Source organism: Protobothrops mucrosquamatus, unplaced genomic scaffold, assembly GCF_001527695.2.
Source record: "Protobothrops mucrosquamatus isolate PMUCROS unplaced genomic scaffold, P.Mucros_1.0 scaffold170, whole genome shotgun sequence".
NCBI classification, from domain to species: Eukaryota; Metazoa; Chordata; class Lepidosauria; order Squamata; family Viperidae; genus Protobothrops; species Protobothrops mucrosquamatus.
In genome coordinates, this window is record NW_015386531.1 from 429,393 (window position 1) to 453,655 (window position 24,263).

Here is a 24,263-nt window from a genome sequence, read left to right on the forward strand (position 1 = left end):
CTAAAGTCAACCAGTTTCCCCATCCGTTTCTTTTTAGGGTTTAGGTTTTCCCTTGAGATCTTAATTTAGTTGCAGTTTTGCAGTTTTAATAAAATTATTCCACTCCATTTCTGATGCCTGCAACTATATATTTCACAACTGATGAGCACTCATTGTCCAATTAAGAAACTAAATCCCAACAAATTATTGTCAATTTAGTTGATCCTGCTTGTTTCCAAGCCAATGGCTGATGAAGATTACATCAATTTATTTGGCCAGATTAGGAATAGACAGTTTGGGACTAAGGCCATGAAATATAAGCATTTTCTAAAGCACCGTGGTTGCAATTCTGCATTCACTTATGATCTCCTTTTTTCCAGTAGCTGATTGAGACCATTTTGTTTCATTAAATTTTTAGTGTATTCTAATTTTATCACATTGTTCTTTTATTGTGCTGTTTAAGCCATCTGACTGTTGTTGCTGGTAGAAACATAATTCCCTGAAGTCATGCTTGTGTACTTCCTATACTCTTCTGTTTGTCCACCAAGGAAATAGAATCTGGACCAGATAGAGTTTCACTCTGATCCAGCAGGATTACCCTTATGCTTAGAAATTGCAGCTGCAAATAGTATTAGATCCCAGTGGTAACTGTTGAGAGCTTTTCTTATCATAATGGTAAATTCATTTTCTGAGGATAGCTTCTTCTGAAGTCAAAAAAGGCACTATTCCCAAAGAAGAGACATTTTGATGGCATCCTGAGCTGTCAAGCTTGTTTGTGGAAGTGATGGAATAGAACAGGGTTTCTCAACTTTGGCAATTTTAAGATGTCTGGACTTCCAACTCTCAGAATTTCTGGAAATTGAAGTCCAGATTTCTAAGGTTGAGAGACATGGGAACAGAGTATTCTGGCAAGGATCATGGTTGACTAAGTGCAACAGTGATGAAGAACACTCCATATCTTATCATTCTTTTTCCATACACCATTTGTACAGTATAAAATGCATAAGCACATTTCAGTTAGGGCCAAGTTAATTTCCATAGAAGAAGCCTGCATGCTATGTTACTCAAGGAATGTTGGTTTAAATTGTAACAACAGAGGGAAAAAAAGTGATTCAAAGGGCAAAATACTAGAAGGGAATAATTAAAAGGAACTGCAGGAAGCTGAACATTTTCTGTTGCTACAGTCTTTGGTTCTAAAATTGCTTAAGAAGAGAATGGGGCCCATTGTAAAATCTGTATTCAGATCTGAACTTACTCAAAAGTTCAAGGTTGTTGTCATCAGAGTCTTTTTTTTCTTTTCTTTTTATTATTTGGTCTCATCTCTAATATAAATTCCTAAGTTTTAAGGTAACTCCAATCAGATGTTTCTAAGATCCAATGCAAGACTAATGCAGTAAAAGATGAAATAAAATATGTCTGGGAACAAAGTTTAATGAGATTCTGCGAGAGATGTAACCACAATTCATCAGGCACTATTGTGTGTGTATATGGCGTGTGTGTGTGCCAAAACTGTAAGCAAAGCCAATTAAAAGGAATAAAAGATCTGCTGAAGCTGTAATTGTTGAATTACAACCAGAATTAATACAGAATATGTTCTAATTGCCTTTTATGATAAGCATCTCTCCTCCATTTCTAAACCTAACTCCTTCCTTTCATTGTTGTTTAAAAATGCCTGCCCTCAAGAAAAGCCACGTCTTAGCTTACAGGAATGGTTTAAAAACCCTTTTCTTTTTTATAGTAACTGATTTTCCAAGGCACCCTAACAGTTTGCAGATTCATTATCAATTAAAATTGAATTCATTTCACCTGTAGCCAACTGAAAGACCATGTTGTTGCTTAGATTTGCTGTTTCTTTTAAAGAAAACTGTATTTTATATTCTTTTAAACTTGTACATTATATTTTTATCCTTTTGTAAAATATAAATAAAAATAATAATTTTTCTCACCCCACCTATAGCCAAGCAATGTGTTATACTGTATTCTGCAAGACTTTCCAAAAGTCAACAGTGTCATTTTGCACTTGAATACATGGGAATAAATATAATGTGCATATAGTAATACCACCCCAGTTCTGACTTAATAGTGGCTTGTATGTGCAATAAGGCCAATGCTGAATGGCTTTCAGTACTTTGATTGTAAAGACTAATGATGATAGGCTTTGATCAGTAACGTTGATAGACATTCAAGAGCTATTTGATTGCCTGATTTGTTTCCACTAATTCTGCTCCTACTACTGCCACAGAGGGCTTAAATGAATCAAATTGCTATTAGTAGTGGTGAATTATTGCAGCTTATAGCATCGCTGCATGAAATGCCATTATAGTATCAGTGCTGGTAGAATGACCACTGTGGGTTGATCTGCCACATTACATTCCCTCTGCAGCAGTCCACTCACCAATCTCTTGCCTTATATCAAATTTAGGCCATTTTAAGAGGTTTTTTTTAAAAAAACTTCTCTTAATAACTATAGATCGATGAGAAAGGAGTCGAAGGCTTTAAATTCTTACTTAATGAAATTCTAAAAATGGTCTTGTTCATAAAGTTAAATACATCTTGAGAAAGCAGTGAATTTTGCCCTGATTTTAGCTAGGATATATATAAGTCATATTTTCCTTGCATGGCATCCTTTATTGATCGACTTCTCCTAACTTTGAATCAAGACTTCAAGGTTTTCAATGTGAAAAGCAAGCATGGCAACATCTTGAAGACTTGACAGTTTTCAAATGGCTCGGCTGATTATACATCAAATATGAGCTTCCGATAAAGAATTCTAAAAAGATGTTTAAGCTAAGAGGTTAATATGCCATCTGGAGAAGCACTGGCACTGACAAAAGTAGCTCCACAACTCAACTACCCTTTCTAAGGGACCACTAACACTCTCTCGCACACATGCACACATGGGATGCTTTCAATGCAAAATGTTACACAGCTCAGAGCAACAGTTCAATGCCTAACCAGTCATGACTGGCAGCTCCAATATAGCCAAAAAAGCAGCCCAGTAAATAAAAGCAGGTCTTCTTATCCTATTCTGTTGCTTCCTGAGATTTATTACATTTTGACAAATGATCATTTATGCTGGTCTGACAATTGGAGAATTTATGAATGAGTACTATTTGCCTAAAGAGATGAGTTGAGTTGTAAAAGAACCATTAGTCACAATGACAGCATTTGAGAACTGTTCTTAAGAAACTGGTTTTAGTTTTGTCTTCTTTTCAGAAAGGAGCAAACGTAGAAATCAAACAGCATTTATTTCAGTGTAACAAACTTTTGACAGCCCTCACCAAGAGAGCTTGTGAAACCCATGCTATAGGATGCTATTTCTCTCCCACCTGCCCCTTGCTTTCACTTCAGCTGTACATGATTTCTCCAAAAGAGGCATAGCACAAAGTCATATTTTCCAGTTGCAAGAAAAGATTCCAGCTGGATACCAAGATGAAATAGAACAGAATTTCCATTTGACTGTAAAGCATTTCTTGTATCTTACTACCAGTACTTTAAAAAGTCCAGTATTAATTTTATTCCAACAAATGTTCTTGAATGTAAAAGTACTGTTTCCCAAACTAAATTTTATCAGTGCTTTATTTATTTATTTATTATTTATTTATTATTTCAATTTATATCCCGCCCTTCTCCCGAAGGACTCAGGGCGGCTCACAACATTATCAAAACAAAGAAAGACCCACACACCCCACCGAATAAAACCAAATTAAAACCAAAATTTTTATGTTGTGATAATTAAAATTTCTAAAAAACCCAGTTTAAAAATCCTCCCTAGGCCAGGCCCGCTTGTTGGAAAAACCATGTCTTGAGGGCGCGGCGGAAAGTAAGGAGATCCGGAATAATCCGGATCTCGGGGGGTAGTTCGTTCCAGAGGGCAGGGGCACCCACAGAGAAGGCCCTCCCCCTGGGGGTCGCCAGCCGATATTGCTTGGCCGACGGCACCCTGAGGAGACCCACTCTGTGCGAGCGTACCGGTCTATGGGAGGGAATCTGTGGCAGAAGGCGGTCTCGGAGGTAGCCAGGTCCTATGCCATGGAGCGCTTTAAAGGTGGTAACTAACACCTTAAAGCGCACCCGGAAGGCCACTGGCAACCAGTGCAGCTCGCGCAGCAGCGGTGTTACATGGGAGTGACGAGTCCCTCCCAACACCGCCCGCGCGGCCGNCTCTCCGAGGGGGCCAAAGTTTCGCCCCCTATAGTCAGCGATGGTGTCAGCTGACTATGCCGAGGCGCTGGCAACCACAGCCACTCGGTCTTGGAAGGGTTGAGCCTGAGTCTGTTCCTCCCCATCCAGACCCGTACGGCCTCCAGGCAACGGGCCATCACGTCAAGGGCAACGTTGGGGTGGTCTGGGGTGGAAATGTGATAGACACATTCTTAAAATAAACTTATGCACATGCACATGCACACACACACACACATACACACACACAAACAGATTTAGATCTATGTTAGTTCAGCTACTTTTGACTACCATAAGGATATACTATATCAAAATTGGAGGGAAAGTTCAAGCAGCCAAACTCACAGTTTTGTGGGGAAGGAAAGTAAAGTCCAAAATTTTCAATAAGCATGGCCTATAGGAATTCTGGGAAATACAGTCTGGACATATATAGAAAGAACCAGGATGCTGCAGGTAGCTCTAGTTTTACTGATTTTATTTCAACAGTTTCAACTGTTAAGATTTAGCATCTCAGCTTTGAAATGACATGCTTGAATCACCAGTCAGTCAAACTAGAGCTACCTGCAGTATCCCAGAGCTGCCCAGCTAGGGATGCCTCTTGGGATAGCAGGGCAAAAAAAGTTTGGATTTGTTTGCAATGAAGTCATGCTATTTCCTATTAATTATAGCTCTCCTATCTCTATGGTCAGAAAGATGCTACTTGAAAGTTTGAGGACTTCACCAGGACGGACCTCAAATTGATGGATCTGTGATTTCCCTTTCTAAAGATGGGAATGGATTTTGCTTTTCTCCCATGTTCTGAGGCCTTGCGCATCCTCCAGGAATTCCCAAAGATTATCAGAGTGGAAATGAGAAAGTATTCCTTTTCAAATGATTATGGCTTCTCCTTTGGCCAATCATATGGATTCTTAAGGAGAAGGTTATGTAATTTATACAATGTTGTCCCAAAAGTGAAGTGAACATAATTTTAATTATTAGACAGTTCCCTTTTCTGTTTTCTGTCTCTCCCTTCTGCACACACACACCCCACTGCAAGCCCTGATGATGATTGTAAGAAAAGCCTATTTGTCTTATTTCAAAATAGTTAGGAAGGTAAAATAACTTCTCAGGGGATTTGGTATATTATTTGCTAATGAATGGGGATCAGATATTTGGGAATCATTCAATACTTTTCATAACACGAGCTGTACAATTTTGGCTGTCTTTTTCCAGTATATCACAAATTTGAAAACAATGGGAAAAAATGTCACAATACACTGAGCAAGTTATATTTCTGAACTATTTATTGGTCTGTCAATCTAATGATCTATCACTCATTTATCTTTGCTCTGGGTTCATTTATCAGAGAACATTCTATATGCCACTCTATTGTATTAAATCTTACCATAATTTTCGTTGTGCCTATAGCATATATTTATGGCAATTCATGAGCAATCCAAAGAAACATCTTAAGAGCTTTATGCGGTGAGAAAAATTAAGCTACATATGTAGAGCTGCTCTTGGTATAAATCAGTGTTAACTCTATTGCAGTAAATCAAGAAACTTTGATTTACACTAGTGGGGAGATCTTGCTCAATATCCCTGCAGGGAATCAAACCATATTTAACCCTGGATGTGTTAGAGTGTTGCTTGCATTTTTTTTTTTATTGTTTTGTCTGGTAAGTACAGATTTCAAATAGAAATATAGCAAAGTATTTTAAAAAAGCAAAAACAAGAAAACATTTTTTTTAAAATGTTCCTTGTAATGCCCTGGCAAGTTAGCTACTGTGCACACTTTACAAGCTGCCCCTCAATCTGGACCCCTGGAGAGGATTCCAAATGTGGGGGAGGAGAAAACAGAGAACAATAAAAATGTAGAAAAGGAAAGCAGCCATGGAATGTTTCCAGCAGGCTTTCACGGGAAGTATTCTCAAGCAATTTTGAACAACTCAAAATCATATCCTAAACCAGAGCATGAGAAATCTGTTAACAGAGCGAGTAAAAGCAGATAGAACAGAGTAGATTTGTTTCAGTCCATCAGATTTCCACGAGGTATAAATGAAGCAGGAAACAGCCTATGTTGATCCTTCTCCACCAGATTTTCAGTTTTAGATCAACAGCAGCCTTAGAATTAGCATTTTGAGCTACTAATATAGGTACTGTCAGGGCTTTTTTTCTCATAGAACACCCAGAACGGACTTCCAGCACCTTTTTTGGATGGAACCTTGTAGGGTAGGCAAGGCGGGTTGTATGATGTGTGTGAGTTCCGGCATTTTTTTTTTTTTTTTTTAGAAAAAAAGCACTGGGTACTGTCATACCTATAGTAGCCATTTGGAAAAATAATCAACTATATTTAGACTGATGATCATGTATGCAAGCCTATTGCTTAAAAAAGTTCCTTCCTTCCTTCCTTCCTTCCTTCCTTCCTTCCTTCCTTACTTACTTACTTACTTACTTACTTACTTACTTACTTACTTACTTACTTACTTACTTATTTTCTAGAAACAAATTAGAGTTACAGACGAAGCTAGGCTGTTAAACTTAGAGATGATGTGCCAGCAAATTTCTCAAGGCTAGTACTGGAGAAAAAAAATCATTCAATTATAGATGCATGGAAAGCTTCCATCTTTGACCACAAACATCTTCTAGATTAACTGAAAGATTCAGAGGGAGAGAGAGAGAGAGAGAGAAAATCATGCACATGGCACATTCCCATTGAGAAAAGAGCCAAAGAAAAGAAAAAAGAAAGCTGCCCCATCCCTCTGACATTATATTGATTTCATAGTTAACTATTGCATTTGTTAAGCTGATAATAACAATTAAACACGAATGAGACTAGATTCCCTCATGTTTTCAGAAACACAGATTTTGGAATTAGCTCACTGTCGCTTTATGCTCTGCTGCAAATACTTCTGTTGAATCAAATTTTGATTCCCTTCCACCATTCCTGTTAGTGATGATTTCAGTTTTGCAGTTCTTGTGGCCACTTTGTTTTCTCTTTCTTTTTCAATGTGTTCTTTTCTAACTTCACCATCTAATGTCTGGTTATTTATAGCTAGATGGCCAATACCTTCTCTTCCCTGCTGTGTTGCACTGTCCATCCTCATGCTTCATGCACTTCTCAACAAAGCTTTTCCACTATGCATCTTTCTAGCCTGTCTATGTTTGAAAAGAGACAGCTTAGCCAGTCAACACTACCATAGCTGGGACAACCTGTGGCGTCCCCAAGGATGACAGATGGAAAGACCCACAGCCACCAGAGACCAAGTAGCAGCTGCCCTTTGCCAATCAAGGGGAAGACAGCAGGGGTAAGTCTTCCTAAGTCAAACAGGCTAAGACCTTATCGGGTCAGTACACAGGTGTACTACTCCCTGCAGAGAAGAACAAGGGTTCTTTTAGCTAGCCAATAAATGATGAAAGTGTTATCTTTTAAGGAAAACGGAGCTTCACTTTAGTGTCTGCCTTGTTTGCTTGCTTCATATTTTCCCCACCCCAAAGCTGAGCAAACATTTCCTTGAAATGGATGCTGATTTCTCTTCATTTGTCCACTTTTGGTCTTCATGTATATAATTCCATCCTTTAATTTTTATCTAGTTGCTGCCCCTCTCATTGAACTATCATGAATCCTGCATCCTTTGACAAGATGGCTATAATTTTTGAAAGGAATAGTTTAAAAGAAATACAGTTAATATGGATTAGGTAGACTAGATCTGGGGCTGAAAAAATTAGCAAGTGAGAATTGCCCCTTATCAAGCAGGTTATTGCCAGACTAGGTAACCTCTCCTCATGTCAGCCATTAAATTAATAGCATAAAACCTGGATTCTCAAGTTGGAAAGTTAAAACTCATAGGAAGAATGATTACAGCATCTTTTTTTGTTCTTGAAATGACTCATTCTAGATGAGATCAGAAAACAAATCTTTAACATATAAAAAAAAGTAAAGGCTGTTCCTTAGGCACTTTATCTTCTAATCTTTGGTTATTGTTATAGCCTAATTTCCACTTTTTCCAGAAGCACCCTTAGTTATTAATAAATTGCTAAGATGAACATATAGGTATGCATTTAAGACAAATCAACCTTAAATTGAGAATGTAAGAGTTTCTATTTGAAATAATTTTTAAGGAAACCATTCCTACTATGCCTCCATCTAATCTTCTCTTAATATTTTTACATCTTCCAACATCCAGAATCACTAAACCTGGCTTAATTGTTCCAGAGCAAATCATAATAGCTGAGGCTCTAAAATGAGATGTCTAGAAATCTCAGTGATAGATCTTATTTGATATCTAAAAGTCAATGTAGCTCATTATTTTATTTATAATTTATTTCCTATGTTCTCAAACACTAACAGATATTTTAATATTTTTGATTATTAAGATTTAAGAAAGTTTATAGTTATTAATTAATGGTTAATCAATGCTTAGGCTGTTAGAGAGACAAAGAGATCAGGGAATTGCTGTTAAGTGAATATTGATGTTTTTCTAACCATAACATAATTCTATAATATGGCTGAGATATTCATCCATTAATTCCAAATATCACAGGAGACCATCTTCTCTGACTAGAGGACATTGATATATTACCATCCTATGTGTACAAGCTGCCTAAAAATAGAATCAGCACATGATCATTTTATTTTGTTTTTTGTTTTACATAATCATACTTGTTATATAAAGAAATAGAAACTTAGAGCCTTGGGATGCAATTCACAGCAAGTTAGGCATACAAAGCTATGATTTTCATAGTTGTAGCTATGATTGTGAAATATGAACCATAACAAAGGCTGAACTAAGAAAACTGGATACCTTTGAAAAATGGTGCCAGAAGAAATTATTGAGAACATAAGATCATAACATTAGATCATAAGACGAACAGATTTTTCAATATTAAATGAAATAAAATTGTATATATCATTAGAAGCATAATTAAGCTAAAAGTTAAATATTTTAAAAATGCAATATGAACACAAGAGAAGAGGAGGAGGAGAACCTATTGTTTGGAATAACTGAATGCAATCAAAAGGAAGCTGAGAGAAAGCAACACAATTAGGAAATAGCATGAATGATCCAAGGGTGAGCCATGAGTTCCCAAAAATTCAAATAAGTAGCTACTAATAGATAGTCCTCACAAAATGATGTCCATGAAATTACAAAGAGTTGAAAAAAGTTGCAAAACACAAGTTCTGTTAATTTCACTAAGATCTATGATTGTCTATAGGATGGCAGTCTAAATAATTCAGATGGAAGAAATGGACTTCAATTATTTTACACTATTGATTTTATGTGATAGTTGGGTTAGCCTACATTTGGATATTCTTACTTATTTACTTTCCTTATTGAACTAATTGTCTAAAAACATCAAACCAGACAATGATGCAGTTGGAAAGTCTCATAGATGAAAGACAAACCAATTAATTCCATTTCAAATTCTGATGGATATGAGGTGTTCAAAGAAAAAAGATTGGAAAAATTCTTGTGCACACTGAAGGACTTGTAGCTAAGAACAATATAATTAAAGCTGCAGTGTTAGGAACCATGGAAACAGACAGACCTATTTAGCCTTCCCATCGTCTACTTTCAGTGTCCTTTGGATTATGTTATTGATCCTTGAATGATGGTGAAAATGCAAACTGAACATTCTTGGATTGGATGTAGAAACATTTAACCATCCTGGATTAGGCAGAAATCTCAGGCCCATAGTTGGCATTCCCCCCCTTTCTTCTACCACCTTTTGCCCTGCTGAAAGGATTTACTGTAGTGGTCTTTCCACATGATTTATCCCTCCACTATATTCATTGGGTTGCTTCTACCCCATTCACAGACAAACTGACAATTTAAATTGAAAGAAAGAGGTTACTAACCAAATGTGAAACTGTCCGCCTACAATATACACCTAGTTTCAGTGGGAAACACATATGATTGAAAGCAGAGTGAGCAGTTGTACCTTAGAAGTGAATTCACTCTGGGAAATACAAGTTATAAAAGTTAGGAGGTACATTTAAGACTACCTTAGCTTCAGTATGGAAATCTGAGTGTGAAAATAAATTGCAATTCATCCGGATCACACTGTAATATGTTGCTGTATTAACATCAAAGATGGATGGTAAGGGGGATTGCTGTTAAGCTAGACCATTTTGCTTGAAACCTTGTATCCATCTCCCCTCTCCCTGCTTAATTTTATAAAGGCATATCTAAAATTTCATCTCTAGACCTTACCTGAATAGTAGAGAAGTTACCATTGGTGAAATAGTCTGTTATGTACACAACTAGAAAAATGAAGGCAACACTTTGATCTCTTTTCTCTCTGTTTATTGTTTGGATAAATGGAATTTTGTAAGAAAGTATAAACCAATTTTCATTCTTTTCCCCTTTTTTCTACCCCAGAGTACAGGTCTGATAATGCATAGACAAGTATGAGCTGATCAAAATTGTTTCTCTTCTGCTCATAAGCATATTCATGTTGTAAAACCTATACTGGGGAACTTTACTGCAATTAAATATGGTTCATCCAGGTAATGACAAATTGTTTTGTTGTATTTTTTTCAGTGGCCCAGCTCTAATGTAGAAATATAGAACATATCCTGAGAAGAGAAAAATGTTTTATAAGGCTGCACCAAATTGATGTCCAGAAGATATTAACAATCCTACAGTGAGTTCTGTTGGTTGTAATTTTGAACAGAGGCCATGGTGGATCCTGTTGACAGATCTGTCTTGGCTCAATTCTATATGGTTGTACGTCTGGAATCCATGACAAAGTCGTTTCTAATACAGATATTTTTTATGAGTAACATTTGTGATCCAATTTTAAACGCAGTACCTTTAAAACAGAATTCTATAAACAGTCTCAGATATTCCTGTTGAGACTTAGTACTAACATTACTTTAGAGTAAAAAAAATACACATGTAATTGCATGAAGAAATGCACACTGTACTAAAAGGTCTGAAATAATTCTTTCCTGTAAATGTCTGCATGGTGAGGAGGTAAAATGTTAAACTGTAATTCTCAACTATTTTTCTGGCCTACCAACTAAGGTTTTTAAAAATAACTAGGCAAAGACCTTTTTGTTGATTTCTGTGCAATTCTCACTTTGTTGGTGTCTTCAGAAGAAGGACAGTTCACCCCTTACTTACTTTTGTGCTGTTTCTTGTCCCTGGAGCACTGGTTTGAAACAAATTCCCATGGTGCTATCCCACTCTGCTCAACTTGTAATGAACCTGTATCTCTGCTGAGATAAAAGGCTGGTGAGACAGATGGGAGATTGGCTTTATTATAATGATCAGGAAAAAAAGCCCTTCAGATTTATTTATTTGATTCCCCCCCCCCCACTTTTCATGTGTCATCTCTCTAAAGGGGCCTAGCCTTGTCATATGTTCCTGCAGGGTCTCCTGAGACTAAGCCTAATGATTTTAAGACATAACACTCTTAGTGTGGCATATTAACTTCAGCTAACAAAGTAGAGTGGATTTTAACCCTACTTGCACCTTTCATTGCAGAGTTCATAGACAAGGCTTACAATATAGTTCTTCTACATTAATTTCACCTCTATAGTAGAAATAATACTCCCCAAATCTCAGTAATTTCCCTTTCATAAATTTCTCTTTGTATATGAAAGTTCTTCAAGTCTAACAGAAGTTTTGTTTTGTTTCAAGCCCATGGACTCTGCTGGAATAACATTTTTTCAACAAAAATTGATCTGATTGCTTCCACAGAGTTTTCTTTCTGAAAATGAAGAGAGACTGGGATTTAAAATGTACACTAAGAAATCTATTGCTTCTATCTCCCAATCCACATTCATATAGAGATAATAAATTCCCATGACATAAAACTGATTCACATATAACACTTTTTCACAGCTATGCCTTTACTCTGCCAACATCTTATCTTAAAATACATTAGAATGTAATTTGGGGAATAGGATAATACAATAATTTCTTTCAGATTTTTGGTTAAATTCTATGAAGTTAAATGTTTAGACTAGACTAGACTAGACTAGACTAGAATAGAATAGAATAGAATAGAGTAGAATAGATAACCTTTATTGTAATTTTTTTACTGTGGGCACATTGGCATACATTAAAAATGAAATTTTGTTGCTTGCTCTCAAAAGTGTACACATATATAACACACATTTAAACACACTATATACAACATATGTATAAACCTACCCTCTTACATATAAATAACATAAATATCAATCATTGTCCATCCTGAATACATAGCCGAAAGAGGAAGCTTTAGCGTTCACAAGGTTAATACTGTACAGAACAAAACTGACTGAATCTGGAGGTTCCCTCTCGGATACCATGGGGCCTCTTCCTCCCAGAAGGTAACAAGGAAAGCAGGTCGTGAAGAGGATGTGTCGCGTCCCAGACAATCTTGCGGACCCTGCTCAAGCAGCGCTTATGTGCTATGTCCTGGATGGAAGGGAGGGAACTGCCAATAATCTTTTCTGCCATCCTCACCATGCAAAAGTCCAAACTCAATGAAACGAGATGTTGCAGGATCCAATCTGGGTCGGTTACCGGGACCAGAGATTTTGTCTTCTGAGCTTTAGGATTCGTAGCTGGAGCCCCCATCCTCAGGGAACATCTCTCTAGATGGGCTCCAGAAAGAGTCCTAAAGCTCAGAAGACGAAACCTCTTGTCCTGGTGACTGACCCAGATTGGATCCTGCAACATGATCCTGGGACACGTATATTCGCCTTCATTCATGAACAAATTGTATTTAGAGTTACAAATAGAATTCTAAGCTTTGAGGTACTTGAAATAGTCAGAGAAAGAATTTTCTTTGGTTGGTCAGCCAAATCAATTGTTCACACTACTAATCTTATTGAAGTTTGTGTGATTTGCACTTTTCTTAATGATTTTAGTATATAACCCAGGATTTATGCTAATGACAAGAACCTTCCCCATGTAAATCATTATTGCTATTAGAATTTAACTTACAGCATGAACCTACAGTACCGATCCTGTTACATGTTCATTTTATTAGAAATATTTTCAGTTAGAAGTCATTTAAAGAAATTTAACTGTTAAATGTTAATTAAAATGCATCGAGTAATAGATTTTTGTCTTACCACATGCATAGCTCTCATGCATCCTTCAATAATATGAATTGAAAATACAATATGATTGGCCAAGTGAATTCATATTTTGGTAGAGGTGGGAATGGCATGCAGTCTGCTTTCTAATCAACATTATTTCATGCCCCTTTAGCACAAGGGGCGTAAGTAAGTAAGTAAGTAAGTAAGTAAGTAAGTAAGTAAGTAAGTAAGTAAGTAAGTGACTTTTTGATATGAGTAAATGTTTATGCTGCATTATAAGAGGAATACTCTCAGTCAAAACAATTCTTTTGTGAATTAATAGCCAACTGGGGTTAATGGTCATTTCACCTCATTCTCTCAATTAAATCCTGAACCTTAGTTAGTATTTCTTAATTGACTTTGGTCTTAATTTTTTAAAACAGCCTGACTTGAATCTTCTATCTGTAGCACAGTCAAGAGAGCAACAATATATCAAAGATAAAAATAACCAAAAGATGTAATCTAAGAGGTTAGACAAAATTGAAGAGTATCTGTTTATGGCTGGTTAGTCTTTCATCTACCTACAGAATCAAAGGCAGTACTTCTTGAATAGCAGTTACGGGGAAAGCAAAGGTAGATGAAAACTAAAGCTCTCTTGTGAGATTTCTTAATGCATCTGGTTTAACGGCTTAAGCACATTTATTTGAATGAATTTTCTCCTTTCTTTCCTTCTTTTCCTTTCCTTTCCTTTCTTTCCCTCCCCTCCCCTCCCCTCCCCTCCCCTTCCCTTCCCTTCCCTTCCCTTCCCTTCCCTTCCCTCCTCTCCCCTCCCCTCCCCTCCTTTCCTTTCCTTTCCTTTCCTTTCCCACTCCACTCCGCTCCGCTCCACTCCTATACCACCTATCTCACTTGTACAGTGTTTCTAGAGATTTACCACATAATAAACAGTAAAAAGTACTAGGAAATAAAATTATAAAAAATTAATAGAAAAGCTAAAAACCAAGAAGATGGGCGGATTGGAGAGTGGAATCTTCTCTACCTGGTCAGCCACTTCCAACATAGCAGGCCACTCTTGGGACCCCAGGCCAAGTAGCAGAACCAAGTTTTTAGGAAAACCAGGAATGCGGGTTGGAACTCATCTCTGATGGGAGAATAATCCAGAGGATGGGACCACAATAGAAAAGCCTCTTCTCCTGGTCCCTGCCAGCCAAAATTATTTAGCTGGTGGCATCTGAAGTAGGCCTTTTCTGCTCGACTAAGTGCAGTGGGCAAGGCCCATTGGGATGAGATGGTTTGTCAGGTACACTGTACCCATGCCATAAAAGGCTTTGGATTGAACCTAGAAGCAAACTGACAGCCAGTGCAGCTTGCATAACTGTGGTGTCACACCTGCTACTCAAGGGGCCTCCAGGTTTGTCCATGCTACTGCATACAGTTCCAGTTGTAGCTTCCAAATACACTTCAAGCATTGTTTAATTCAACAGGGAGATGAACAGGGCATGAGTGACTGTGTGCAAGGTCTCACAATTCAGAAAAGGGTACAACTGGCACACAACATGAAGTTCTGGAAGGCTCTTCTAGACAGGACAATCACCTGTTCTTTGAGCAGGAGTTGCAAGTCTAGGAAAAGCTCTAGATTATGTACCAGGTCTATCTGGGGTAATCTTCTGCTCACTGTAAGACCTAGTATGGCATCTCTGACAAATGGTCTCCAGTCTCATTGCAATAGTCAACTGGGAAGTAATTAAGATTAATTTCTTGTTATCATTTAAACTCTGTGCTCCTGTTAAAGATCAGACTTGTTAAACCTCTCTTCTATTTCCTCATTCAAACCACTGACAAAAATGTTGAATAGCGGAGCACCTAGAACAGAACCTGGGGCGCTCTACCTCATTCTTTCTTCCATACTGAAATGGAATCATTAATGAATCCTTTTTGGGTGTGGTTATTCAGCCAATTCTGAATCCAACTGTATCATACAGCCAATATGTTACCAATTATGAAGGGGAATATCATGAGACACTGTTGAAATCATTGTTAAGGTCCAGGTACCCTGTTTCTTTAGCATTCCCATGCCCCTTTGTTGGTCACTCTATGAAAGAGAGAAATAAACTTACTCTGGCACAATTTGTGACAAATTCATTCCTGTTTCTGTTAATTATAGCATGATTATCCAATAATCTGTTTGAAGATCTTTCCCATTATAAACACAATACTGATAGGCCTGATAGATATTGTTTGCTGAATTATCCTGCTTCTTCTTTTTGAATGTAGAGATGGAAAATGCGCTTATCCAGTCTTTTGGAATTTCAGGAGTTCTCAAAGACCATTCAGAAGGCTGCTAAAATCAACTCTGCTAGCACACAGGTTGTAATCTATCTGGCCCCGGAGACATGAATTCATATAAATTAGCTAAATTCTCTGTTACTATCTCCTTGCCTATTCTCAGCTGTAGTTCCCTCATTCTCCTACTGATATAACAATAACTAGGCAAGGCACCATTTTTCTTCAGTACCACCCATTACTAATTCTCCAGTTTTTACATGATTTGACCTGCATTTTCTTGTCTTTCCCTTTTCCCCCATTGTCCACCCTTTTTGTTTGTTTGTTTTTGATATTTTGATATTTCTTGCAATCCTCATTCTTAATACCTTCTTAATTCAATTTCTCTTACAGAGTTCCTATAGTTTCTGGAGGTTACATTTTATTCTTCTTTGGTTATATTCTGTTCTCCAGGTTTCCTTGGTAACTCTAAGCAACGGTCTTTCAAGTCACTCAATAATTTAAAATTTTAAAAGGCTTGCTCCCAGGTCTCAGTATTCTAGATCCAAAGAACAAGCATTTGGTCATTTATTTTAGTTCTGTATATTTAGCAGTCCTTGGAGATGCAGCCAAGAAATCCCATTCCAAGTATACACTTTGTGTACTGGACAGAAGATTTCTGGCTAGCAGGACTGTGTTAGCTTTTAATTGTACTTTCTTAAATTGGTCAGTTAATAAGCAAGCAGATTTTACAAAAGAATTGTAATATTGCTTATTACTACAAGTATTATCCTTATAATACTAATTCATCATTCTTATTTCATATTTGGAAGCATATTTAGAATTCAAAGAATATGGTTATTGAATTCTATATACATTTAATAAAAAATGTATAACTATATATATTTAGTAAAAAACATCTGGGAAGCCACATCCTGCATTTATATACTTGATAAAAGTCCAAGATAGGGTTTGTCTTGAGAGAGGCATTTCAATGTGTGACCTTAAAAGCTGACATTCTCTTTGATATTACTTATAACCAGATATTATAAGCATAGATTGGTATAAAAATGATAGAAAGCTTTCTTTTTAACTGCCTTTAAATCAATCAATTGATATTACACTTTTTCAGCTTAAGAAAGGGACTTCCATCCTATTGGATTCATGTTATTAGGCTTTCACCCCAAACTCTTAGTTAAACGGACTCCATTAAAATTGCAAAATGAAGTTCTTCCTGTAATATAGTAAAGTTGGGGAGAGGGAGAGGAAATGTGTTGAGTTGCTTTGATCAGATTTTGGAATAATTTTACTGGATTACTATTGTACTCAAAACATAATTTATAGTAGCTGACATAAGCTGCTCTTTGTATAAGAGTCGTATATATAACAATAACAGGAAAATAAAAAAATGCAAGAGGAACTAAATCTGCTTTATTTATTATTTAGTTCATAAATGTATCTTATTTAATCTTTTGAATCCTGGCATGCTCTTAATAGTAAATGTTCAAATAATATTTAGTATACCCAGGAGAAAAAGCTTTGAATAATTCCCGTGACCTGTGAATTTTTTGGTAAAAGGTGACCTTTCCATAACCCAAATAGTCTATTTTATGCAGACTGGACTATATGGAACATATTCTATTATCTAGTACTAAGTCTGCCAAGTACTGACTGAGTGATGCATTTTCTGTCTGGAAAGCAATTTTGGTCTTGTTGTATAATTTTAAAAATTCAAAAATTAATATTAGTCTATTTACTATTTAATGTCAACTTATGGGCACATCGACTGGAAATGAAAATCAGTAGTATAAATGATGGGAAGTGTAAAATACTAAGTAAAATATTATTTGTCAGCTTAAAACTGATTGATCTCCAAGTCTAGTCTTTCCATCTGATGCCTTCTAGGTCAGTGTTTCTCAACCTTGATAATTTTAAGGCATGTGGACTTCAACTCCCAGAATTCCACAGCCAGCAATGCTGGCTGTGGAATTCTGGGAGTTGAAGTCCACATGCCTTAAAATTGTCAAGGTTGAGAAACACTGTTCTAGGTAGCCTGGAATCTTATCTCTCAGGATTCAATTGTCCTAACTTTGTTTTGTTTTGTTTAGCACATTGTTTGAATCCAACCTTTGCAGCTCGTGAATTTCTGTTTATAGTTGTGTACGTCAATTAAAACTATAGTGTAAAACTATTGTGTAATTGGGCAAACCATTACTAGAACATGCAGAATTTAATTCAATAGTCTTTATGACTTTTGTTTTATTCTATTTTTAAAAATTCCAAAAGAGTCTGTATAAAGTCAAAAAAATAAGATCATTATTTTAAACTCATCATGCTATGTATATACGAAATTATGGGCATCTCATTTTATTTATCTTTCCTGAAAATAAAATTAATATGAAATCCCCAAATATCCCACAAAGATTAGATTAGGCTTGAGGAGGATTTTCAACATATTGTATATACATTTAATTTCACTTATTTTAGTGTGGAGGAGAGCATAAAAGAAACACTAGATTATCGTGTAAACTGCTGTTGCAGCTTCCACAAAACAAAATGCAGTTGTACCACTTCAGGCAAATCCAATTTTATCTTTAAAGCCTTTTCAGTGTTCTGTTAGGACAATGCTGCAAGACTGTTTCAGTCTTTCCCCTGTTGCCTGCCATTAAAACAACCCAAATGTTGCTTTCTTGGCTTCCTCAATAAGTTACACACTGCAGATTTCTTCTGTCATTTTTAAGTACCAGCAAATCAAGCAGCCCATTGCATCATGTTGAATACAAATAACTTGCTGACTTACAGCTGTTTGAAATAAGGCTTTGATGAAAAGTTTGATCTTCCAAAGAAATGGCAAAAATCGCAGGGTCATCTCTGCCAAGTAGCCAAGATATAGTGGGGTAGTATTGCTGGGTGGGAAAGAGGCTGTTTATTTTAATAAAAGACAGAGAAGGATTATTTCTTTTTTTTTAAAGCAAAAATATTTATTTGAAAGAATTGGTGTCTGGAAAAACTCAGTAACTCGCAGCTAGGCACAATGATCTAATGGATATATAAAGGCATGAAGTATTTAACAAAACATACATGGTTGCCATAATGCTCACAGACATCTCTGGTATTTACCAAGATTTCTGGGTGTTTGTTTTTTTTTTTTTTAAAAAAGTGAGTTTTTGCAAATAGGATTTCTTAAAAAGAAAATATTAGAATATAATCATAAGAGACATGCTAGGTAGTTGGACATGAGCTAAAGTGAAGTGGTAGCCTTTAATTTCCCCTTTTTCCTCTGAACATTCTGGATTCCATATTGGCGTGCACATGTTTGGACAAATGGGAAAAATGTGTATGAAAAAGAAAGGATGTAAGAAAAGTGATTCCAGATGAAACAGATATTTGGGAAGATGCTCCTTGAATGGCTTGTGGGGGAGGGAAGGAAAGACAGAAGGAAAAAGATAGAAAAAAGGAAGTGAACGAGCAAGCAAGAGAAATTCGGGATTCAGAATCTCACTTCTTTCTAGATTCAAATTCAAATTGTTGAGTAAGTTATATTGTGGCCTCATTAGTTTATCTTCTATGAAATGGATATCTTCTGTTGCATATAGGTTAGATGGCATATTAGAAATCACTATTGTTTCTCTAATATTTTACTTGAATTCTGTATATGTCACTAGCAGAAAAACTGAATCTAATATGTGTATCAGAGATACGAATACATGATCTAGAATGTATACCAATCTAGACATTAAAATAAATTTCGCATAGAATTCCTGATAGGAATGAATACTTCTGCTTCACATAATAGTGTGCAGGATGGAAATGACTTTAAAGAGCCTGGAATTGTAACAAACTTGAGAAGAATTTTAAATGACAAAAATATGTAGAAGTTTAGTTTACCCTATCAAATCATACAAATAAGTGTGAACCCCGTCATCAAAGGATTTTAATGAAAAATGGCCTGAAAAGTCATTAAATTGGAAACCTCTCCTCTGAAGTAGTTATAAAATGTAATCCTGGTCTGCTAATCTCTGCTATATAAGCCAACTAGCTAATTTTGAGTATATGTCTTTTTTTTGCTATAATTTTCTATGCTTAGGAACATGACCTTTAATATGTGGATCAAAAATGTGAGGTCCAGAGCTCTGCTTTATAGGCCATGTCCACAATATGTTGTCTAAAGAAATTTGTTGTTGTTAGTTGCAAAGTTGTGTCTGACCCATCGCGACCCCATGGACAACGTTCCTCTACCATCTTCTGGAGTCCATTTAAGCTCACGCCTACTGCTTCAGTGACTTCATCCAGCCACCTCATTCTCTGTCGTCCTGTTCTTCTATTGCCCTCAATCTTTCTGAGCATTAGGCTCTTCTCCAGTGAGTCCATCCTTCCCATTAGGTGGTCAAAGTACCTGAGTTTCAACTTCAGGATCTGGCCTTCTAAAGAGCAGTTAATTTTGTTTTAAAAATATCTTTGCAAAACAGATGATCAGGATAAGACCAAGGCTCAAACAATGGTCCACTTTATTTTGCTTTAAAACATCAGCATTAAAATGTCCATTACATCTTCTACAATCCATAAACATGCCCATGTTTTAATTCAAGAAATGATATGCAAAACTTTTTGTTTAAAGATAAAGCATTTCTACAGTATTTTGTTTTCAGTTTCAACACTATATACTAGGAATTAAAATTATTATAGAAGTGTCAACTGCCTTGCTAATACCCTAAAAGCCAAGAAATTCAGGCTTAGAATAATGCACCAATGGGTGACTTGTTTTTCTACCCAGTTTTGGCCCAAAAATGAGCCTGGGAAAATGGAGATTGACATTAATTACCTCTGCATTAGCAAGATTTTTAACATTTACTGGGGAAAAGATTTTGGGACTGAAGACATTTTCTGTTTTTAAGGTGATTCTGCTACAGGGAGGAAAACTGAAAACCACACCTTTTGACCTCTACATTTCTTCTTTTGTTGAAAGTGCAAAGAAAAGCCATCCGGAAGGAAGAAAGATTACAGCTATCTATAAACTGTTTGACAGAGGCAGAAATGCTGATAATGTTTGGGCTGTGTCGGTATTTTTTTGGCTGCTTGCATCAGCAGGGGGTTGAAGTAAAACAGAGACTCTTGACGTGTTTGTCTAAAGAGGTGGTAGGGCGATCCCAGCCAGTAAGAGTTCAGATGAAGTTCAGGACAGATGTTGCCAGTAGTTTATACTTCAGGAAAATAAAATTGCTTCCGGATTTGCCTTTTCCACCTTCATGGCTGAGCCTCATAGCTGCCTCAAAGGACAGCAATATCAGTAGGGAAACAGTCTTTGAGCAAGATACCCCGGTTGCGATGACAGTCTAGTTCCTCGATAAATCCATACCAATAGATCACTAATCCGGGACCAAATCTATATTGAAACAAAAAAAAACCCCAGATATTATTATATAGAACAGCCATCACGTATATCATCTGCAAAACTTCAGAAATTATAAATTTTAGGGACACAGAAAAATAGTGAAATACTTTACAGAGATATGAGTATTAAACCCTCACTCTACATTTAGTGGAAGGACAATCTGTAATCTCCATTTTTTGTCTTTTCCTGACTAACAATGATAGATTAATAAGAATCTTAAACATATTTAATCACTAGTTACAGAAAGCTCGTTTGTTTCACCTAACAGTTCGTGCTTAAAAGAATGGAGTTCCAAAAAGATTGTTTGCTCTTTAACACACACATTGAAAGTTAACAGGCAAATAATCCCTTATTTTATGTGCCTTCTTATTGTGGGCAAGCAAGCGATCCAGAAATTTGGGTGTCCAAAATGGAGGTTTTAAAAAAAGAGATTGGGCAACCATTTATCTGAAATGGTATAGGGTTTCCTGCCTGAGCAGGGGGTTGGACTAGATTTCCAAGATCCCTTCCAACTCTGTTATTCTGTTATTCCATGACGAGGATTAGGCCCCCATGTGTAATGTGCACAGCTAGATGTTTTGTAATGTGTACAGCTAGTTGTTTTGTAATGTGTACAGTAAGATGTTTTGTAATGTGTACAGCTGGATGTTTTGCACATCAGTTTCACCTTTTTCCTATTGAGAGCATTTAATTAGAGGGAAGCCATACTTTTGGCGTAGTGTTGCAAGAATTTTATAGCGAAATCATAAATTATGGATGCTCTGTTTGTAAAAGGATGTCTAAAAGGAGAGCAGCTTTCTGTAATCTAATGTCATGGCAGGGTGTACGACTTGAAGCCAAAATTTTTTTTTTTCATTTTGAGATTTATTGTACAGCTTAGGTAAGCTGCCAAGAACAGCAACAGTATATGAGGAGCTGTAAGAGATCATATATACAAGTTCAACGCTATGTCATGTAATAGTCTGTACCCAATGCTATAGTCAGGCAGTAAGTAGCCAGCTTTTGTTAATTTTTTTTAACTATAATGGGAATGTCTCAAGAGTGCAACAGTCATTAGATTGATAATGTAACCATCAAAACTGTGGGCAACATCAGACATTGTTATTTCAACTGGAACGAACTTGCCCCATGTGCAGAATGACAAGCGAACAAGTATTTCAAAAAGGATAAAACCTAGTTGGCTTCCTTTATTGTTTTGATTGGACCTTTTGCTACCCCAATGTTTAATTTAGCCATTTGACAATTCACAGATATTACTTTCTAATGTTTTTAGCAGCAGTTGCTTGTGCTCAGTGCTGACATCACATCTTTCATTCAAAACAAAACAAAAACAAAAAAAACCTCAGGTGTTTTAGAAAGACAGGTGCTAAATAAAGACTAGGCCTTGTAGATTTAGCTGTACTAAATAATTCTTTCTGAATGTTCACTGGCAGTAAGGCCAGATTACAGTCGTCTTCAATCAATTTGTGTCAAGGAGAAGTCAAGAGTGGCTTCTCCTCTATTTATTCTTTGAGAGTTTCAACTGGAGGGAATGGGACAACTCGCCATGGCCAACTCAGTGGACAATTCGCTGTGGGACAACTTGCTGTGGGACAATATAACAATTCTATTTAATTATTTAAAATAAATAAAATTATTTTAATTTTTGCCATTTACATTTCATTCTGTCCCTCCTTTTGCATTCTTTCTTTAATGATTCTGTTCCACCATTTCTTTGATATTAGTGTAACTCTTGTCCCACAGTGAGTTGTCCTATGGGGAGATGGCCATGGCGAGTTGTCCTGCAGTGAGTTGGCCATGGCAAGTTAGCCATGGCGAATTGGCCGTGTTGAGCTGGCCATGGCAAGTTAGCTGCAGTGACTTGTCATAGACCCCTCCACTGGATTGTAATCTATTGCCGCACAACAAAATAGGAATGTCCATAAAGATTTTGGCTATGTTTTGATTTTGCAAAAACAACTGAGCATGGCTTTGTGTGGAAAAAAACTGCACAATTACCGGCTTGCTGCATTAAGATTGCTACCATATTTCAATTTTAGAAAAAAATGGATGCTCTAAAAATTGGCTGTATATGAAATGTACAAAGTATATGATGTGCAAATTTTACTTTGGCTTTACTATAGCAATAAGTGAATGAGTTATTAAATTAGTTATGGTTCTTTTGCTTACTCTCATCAAAACTAACTAGGCCTGGAGTTATTTAAAAACCAGAAGCTTGCCTTCTAAATCAGTCTTACTATATTAAATACAAATCTCTATTACCCAACATTTGGATATATTATGTGGAGACCCAGTTTTCTGGAGATATTTATAATGCTGGGAAAGATGGAAAGTAAGAGAAAAAAAAGAAGACAATTAAGCAGCAAGGTGGATGAAATTTGGTACATCATCAGTGCATGCACTGTTGGAAGACTTAGAGGACCAAGTTGGAACCAGATCATCCATAAGAAAATCTATGTGGTTATTGATAGACATAATAAATCAATCAATTACTGAGCAGATATCTGCTATAGGAAATATACCCCAACCCCCACTGATATAGCAAATCAGTGTTTGGTACATTACAAATTTTCTCTGTCAGCACATCAGTGCTTATTATATAAAGTCAAAAGTCTCTGCCACATGAATGATTTTAATTTTCTCTCTCCTATCAAGATATTTATCAAAAGAGATTTCCAATGAAGGGAAACAGAAGAGAGACACACAGAGAAAGAGACAGACATACAGATAGACACACATATACAAAAAGAGAGAAAATTATCCTAAGCCAATCTAATCCTTGGATATTGTGTTTTAGCATCTTAAGTCAGTGGTTTTCAAGTTATAGCTCGTTGACCACTCTCCCTAATTTGGAGGCAGATTGGAAAAGCCGATCATCCATTTGAAATTACAATGGGGAAACATTATGAGCGATCTCCCTAAAAGGCTTCCTGCTCCTGCCCTTGCTCCATCCTGAAATAACTGGGATTGGACTCCCAATCCTAGTTATTTGGACATAATTCCAAATGGAAAAGATATCTGGAAAATCCACTTATGTAGCAATTGTCTGCTTATAGAAAGATGGGAATATCAGAGTATCTCAGTGGAGATTGTATTAGCACAACATACTTGAAGGGATTGTGGATGGGATCAGTGGGTCATACAAACATTAAACCTTATCTTAGTTTTATTTGGGGGGGGGGAAGTGTCTTCCCCAGTCACCCATGTTGTGGGTTGATATGTGATGAGGAACATGTTCCTGGAATGGAGGATGCACTCATCAGGCAGACACAAATAATGGCAAATGTTAAATTTCTATGAAAAATCAGAACTTGCAATACTGAGATTTTTCCAGGTTTTTTCCCTCTTTGCCTTCAATGTTCATGACTGCATGACTGAGCAGTGAGGAAGGGACTGGTGATGTGATGTAGACTGGCCAATACAATCTTTGTGTAAAGGCTCAAGCAA

The 24,263-nt window shown here is 36.6% G+C and overlaps 1 protein-coding gene across 1 annotated transcript in view; it reads right to left on the minus strand.

Moving 5' to 3' along the window:
• Positions 1 to 19,900: 19,900 nt before the first annotated feature.
• CUNH15orf41 (chromosome unknown C15orf41 homolog) overlaps positions 19,901 to 24,263 on the minus strand; it is a 144,806-nt gene continuing 140,443 nt past the window's right edge. The window contains exon 11 of the mRNA XM_015813575.1: positions 19,901 to 20,807. Within this exon, the coding sequence (XP_015669061.1) occupies positions 20,693 to 20,807 (115 nt within the window). The 3' untranslated portion in view covers positions 19,901 to 20,692. The remainder of the gene's footprint in view (positions 20,808 to 24,263) is intronic.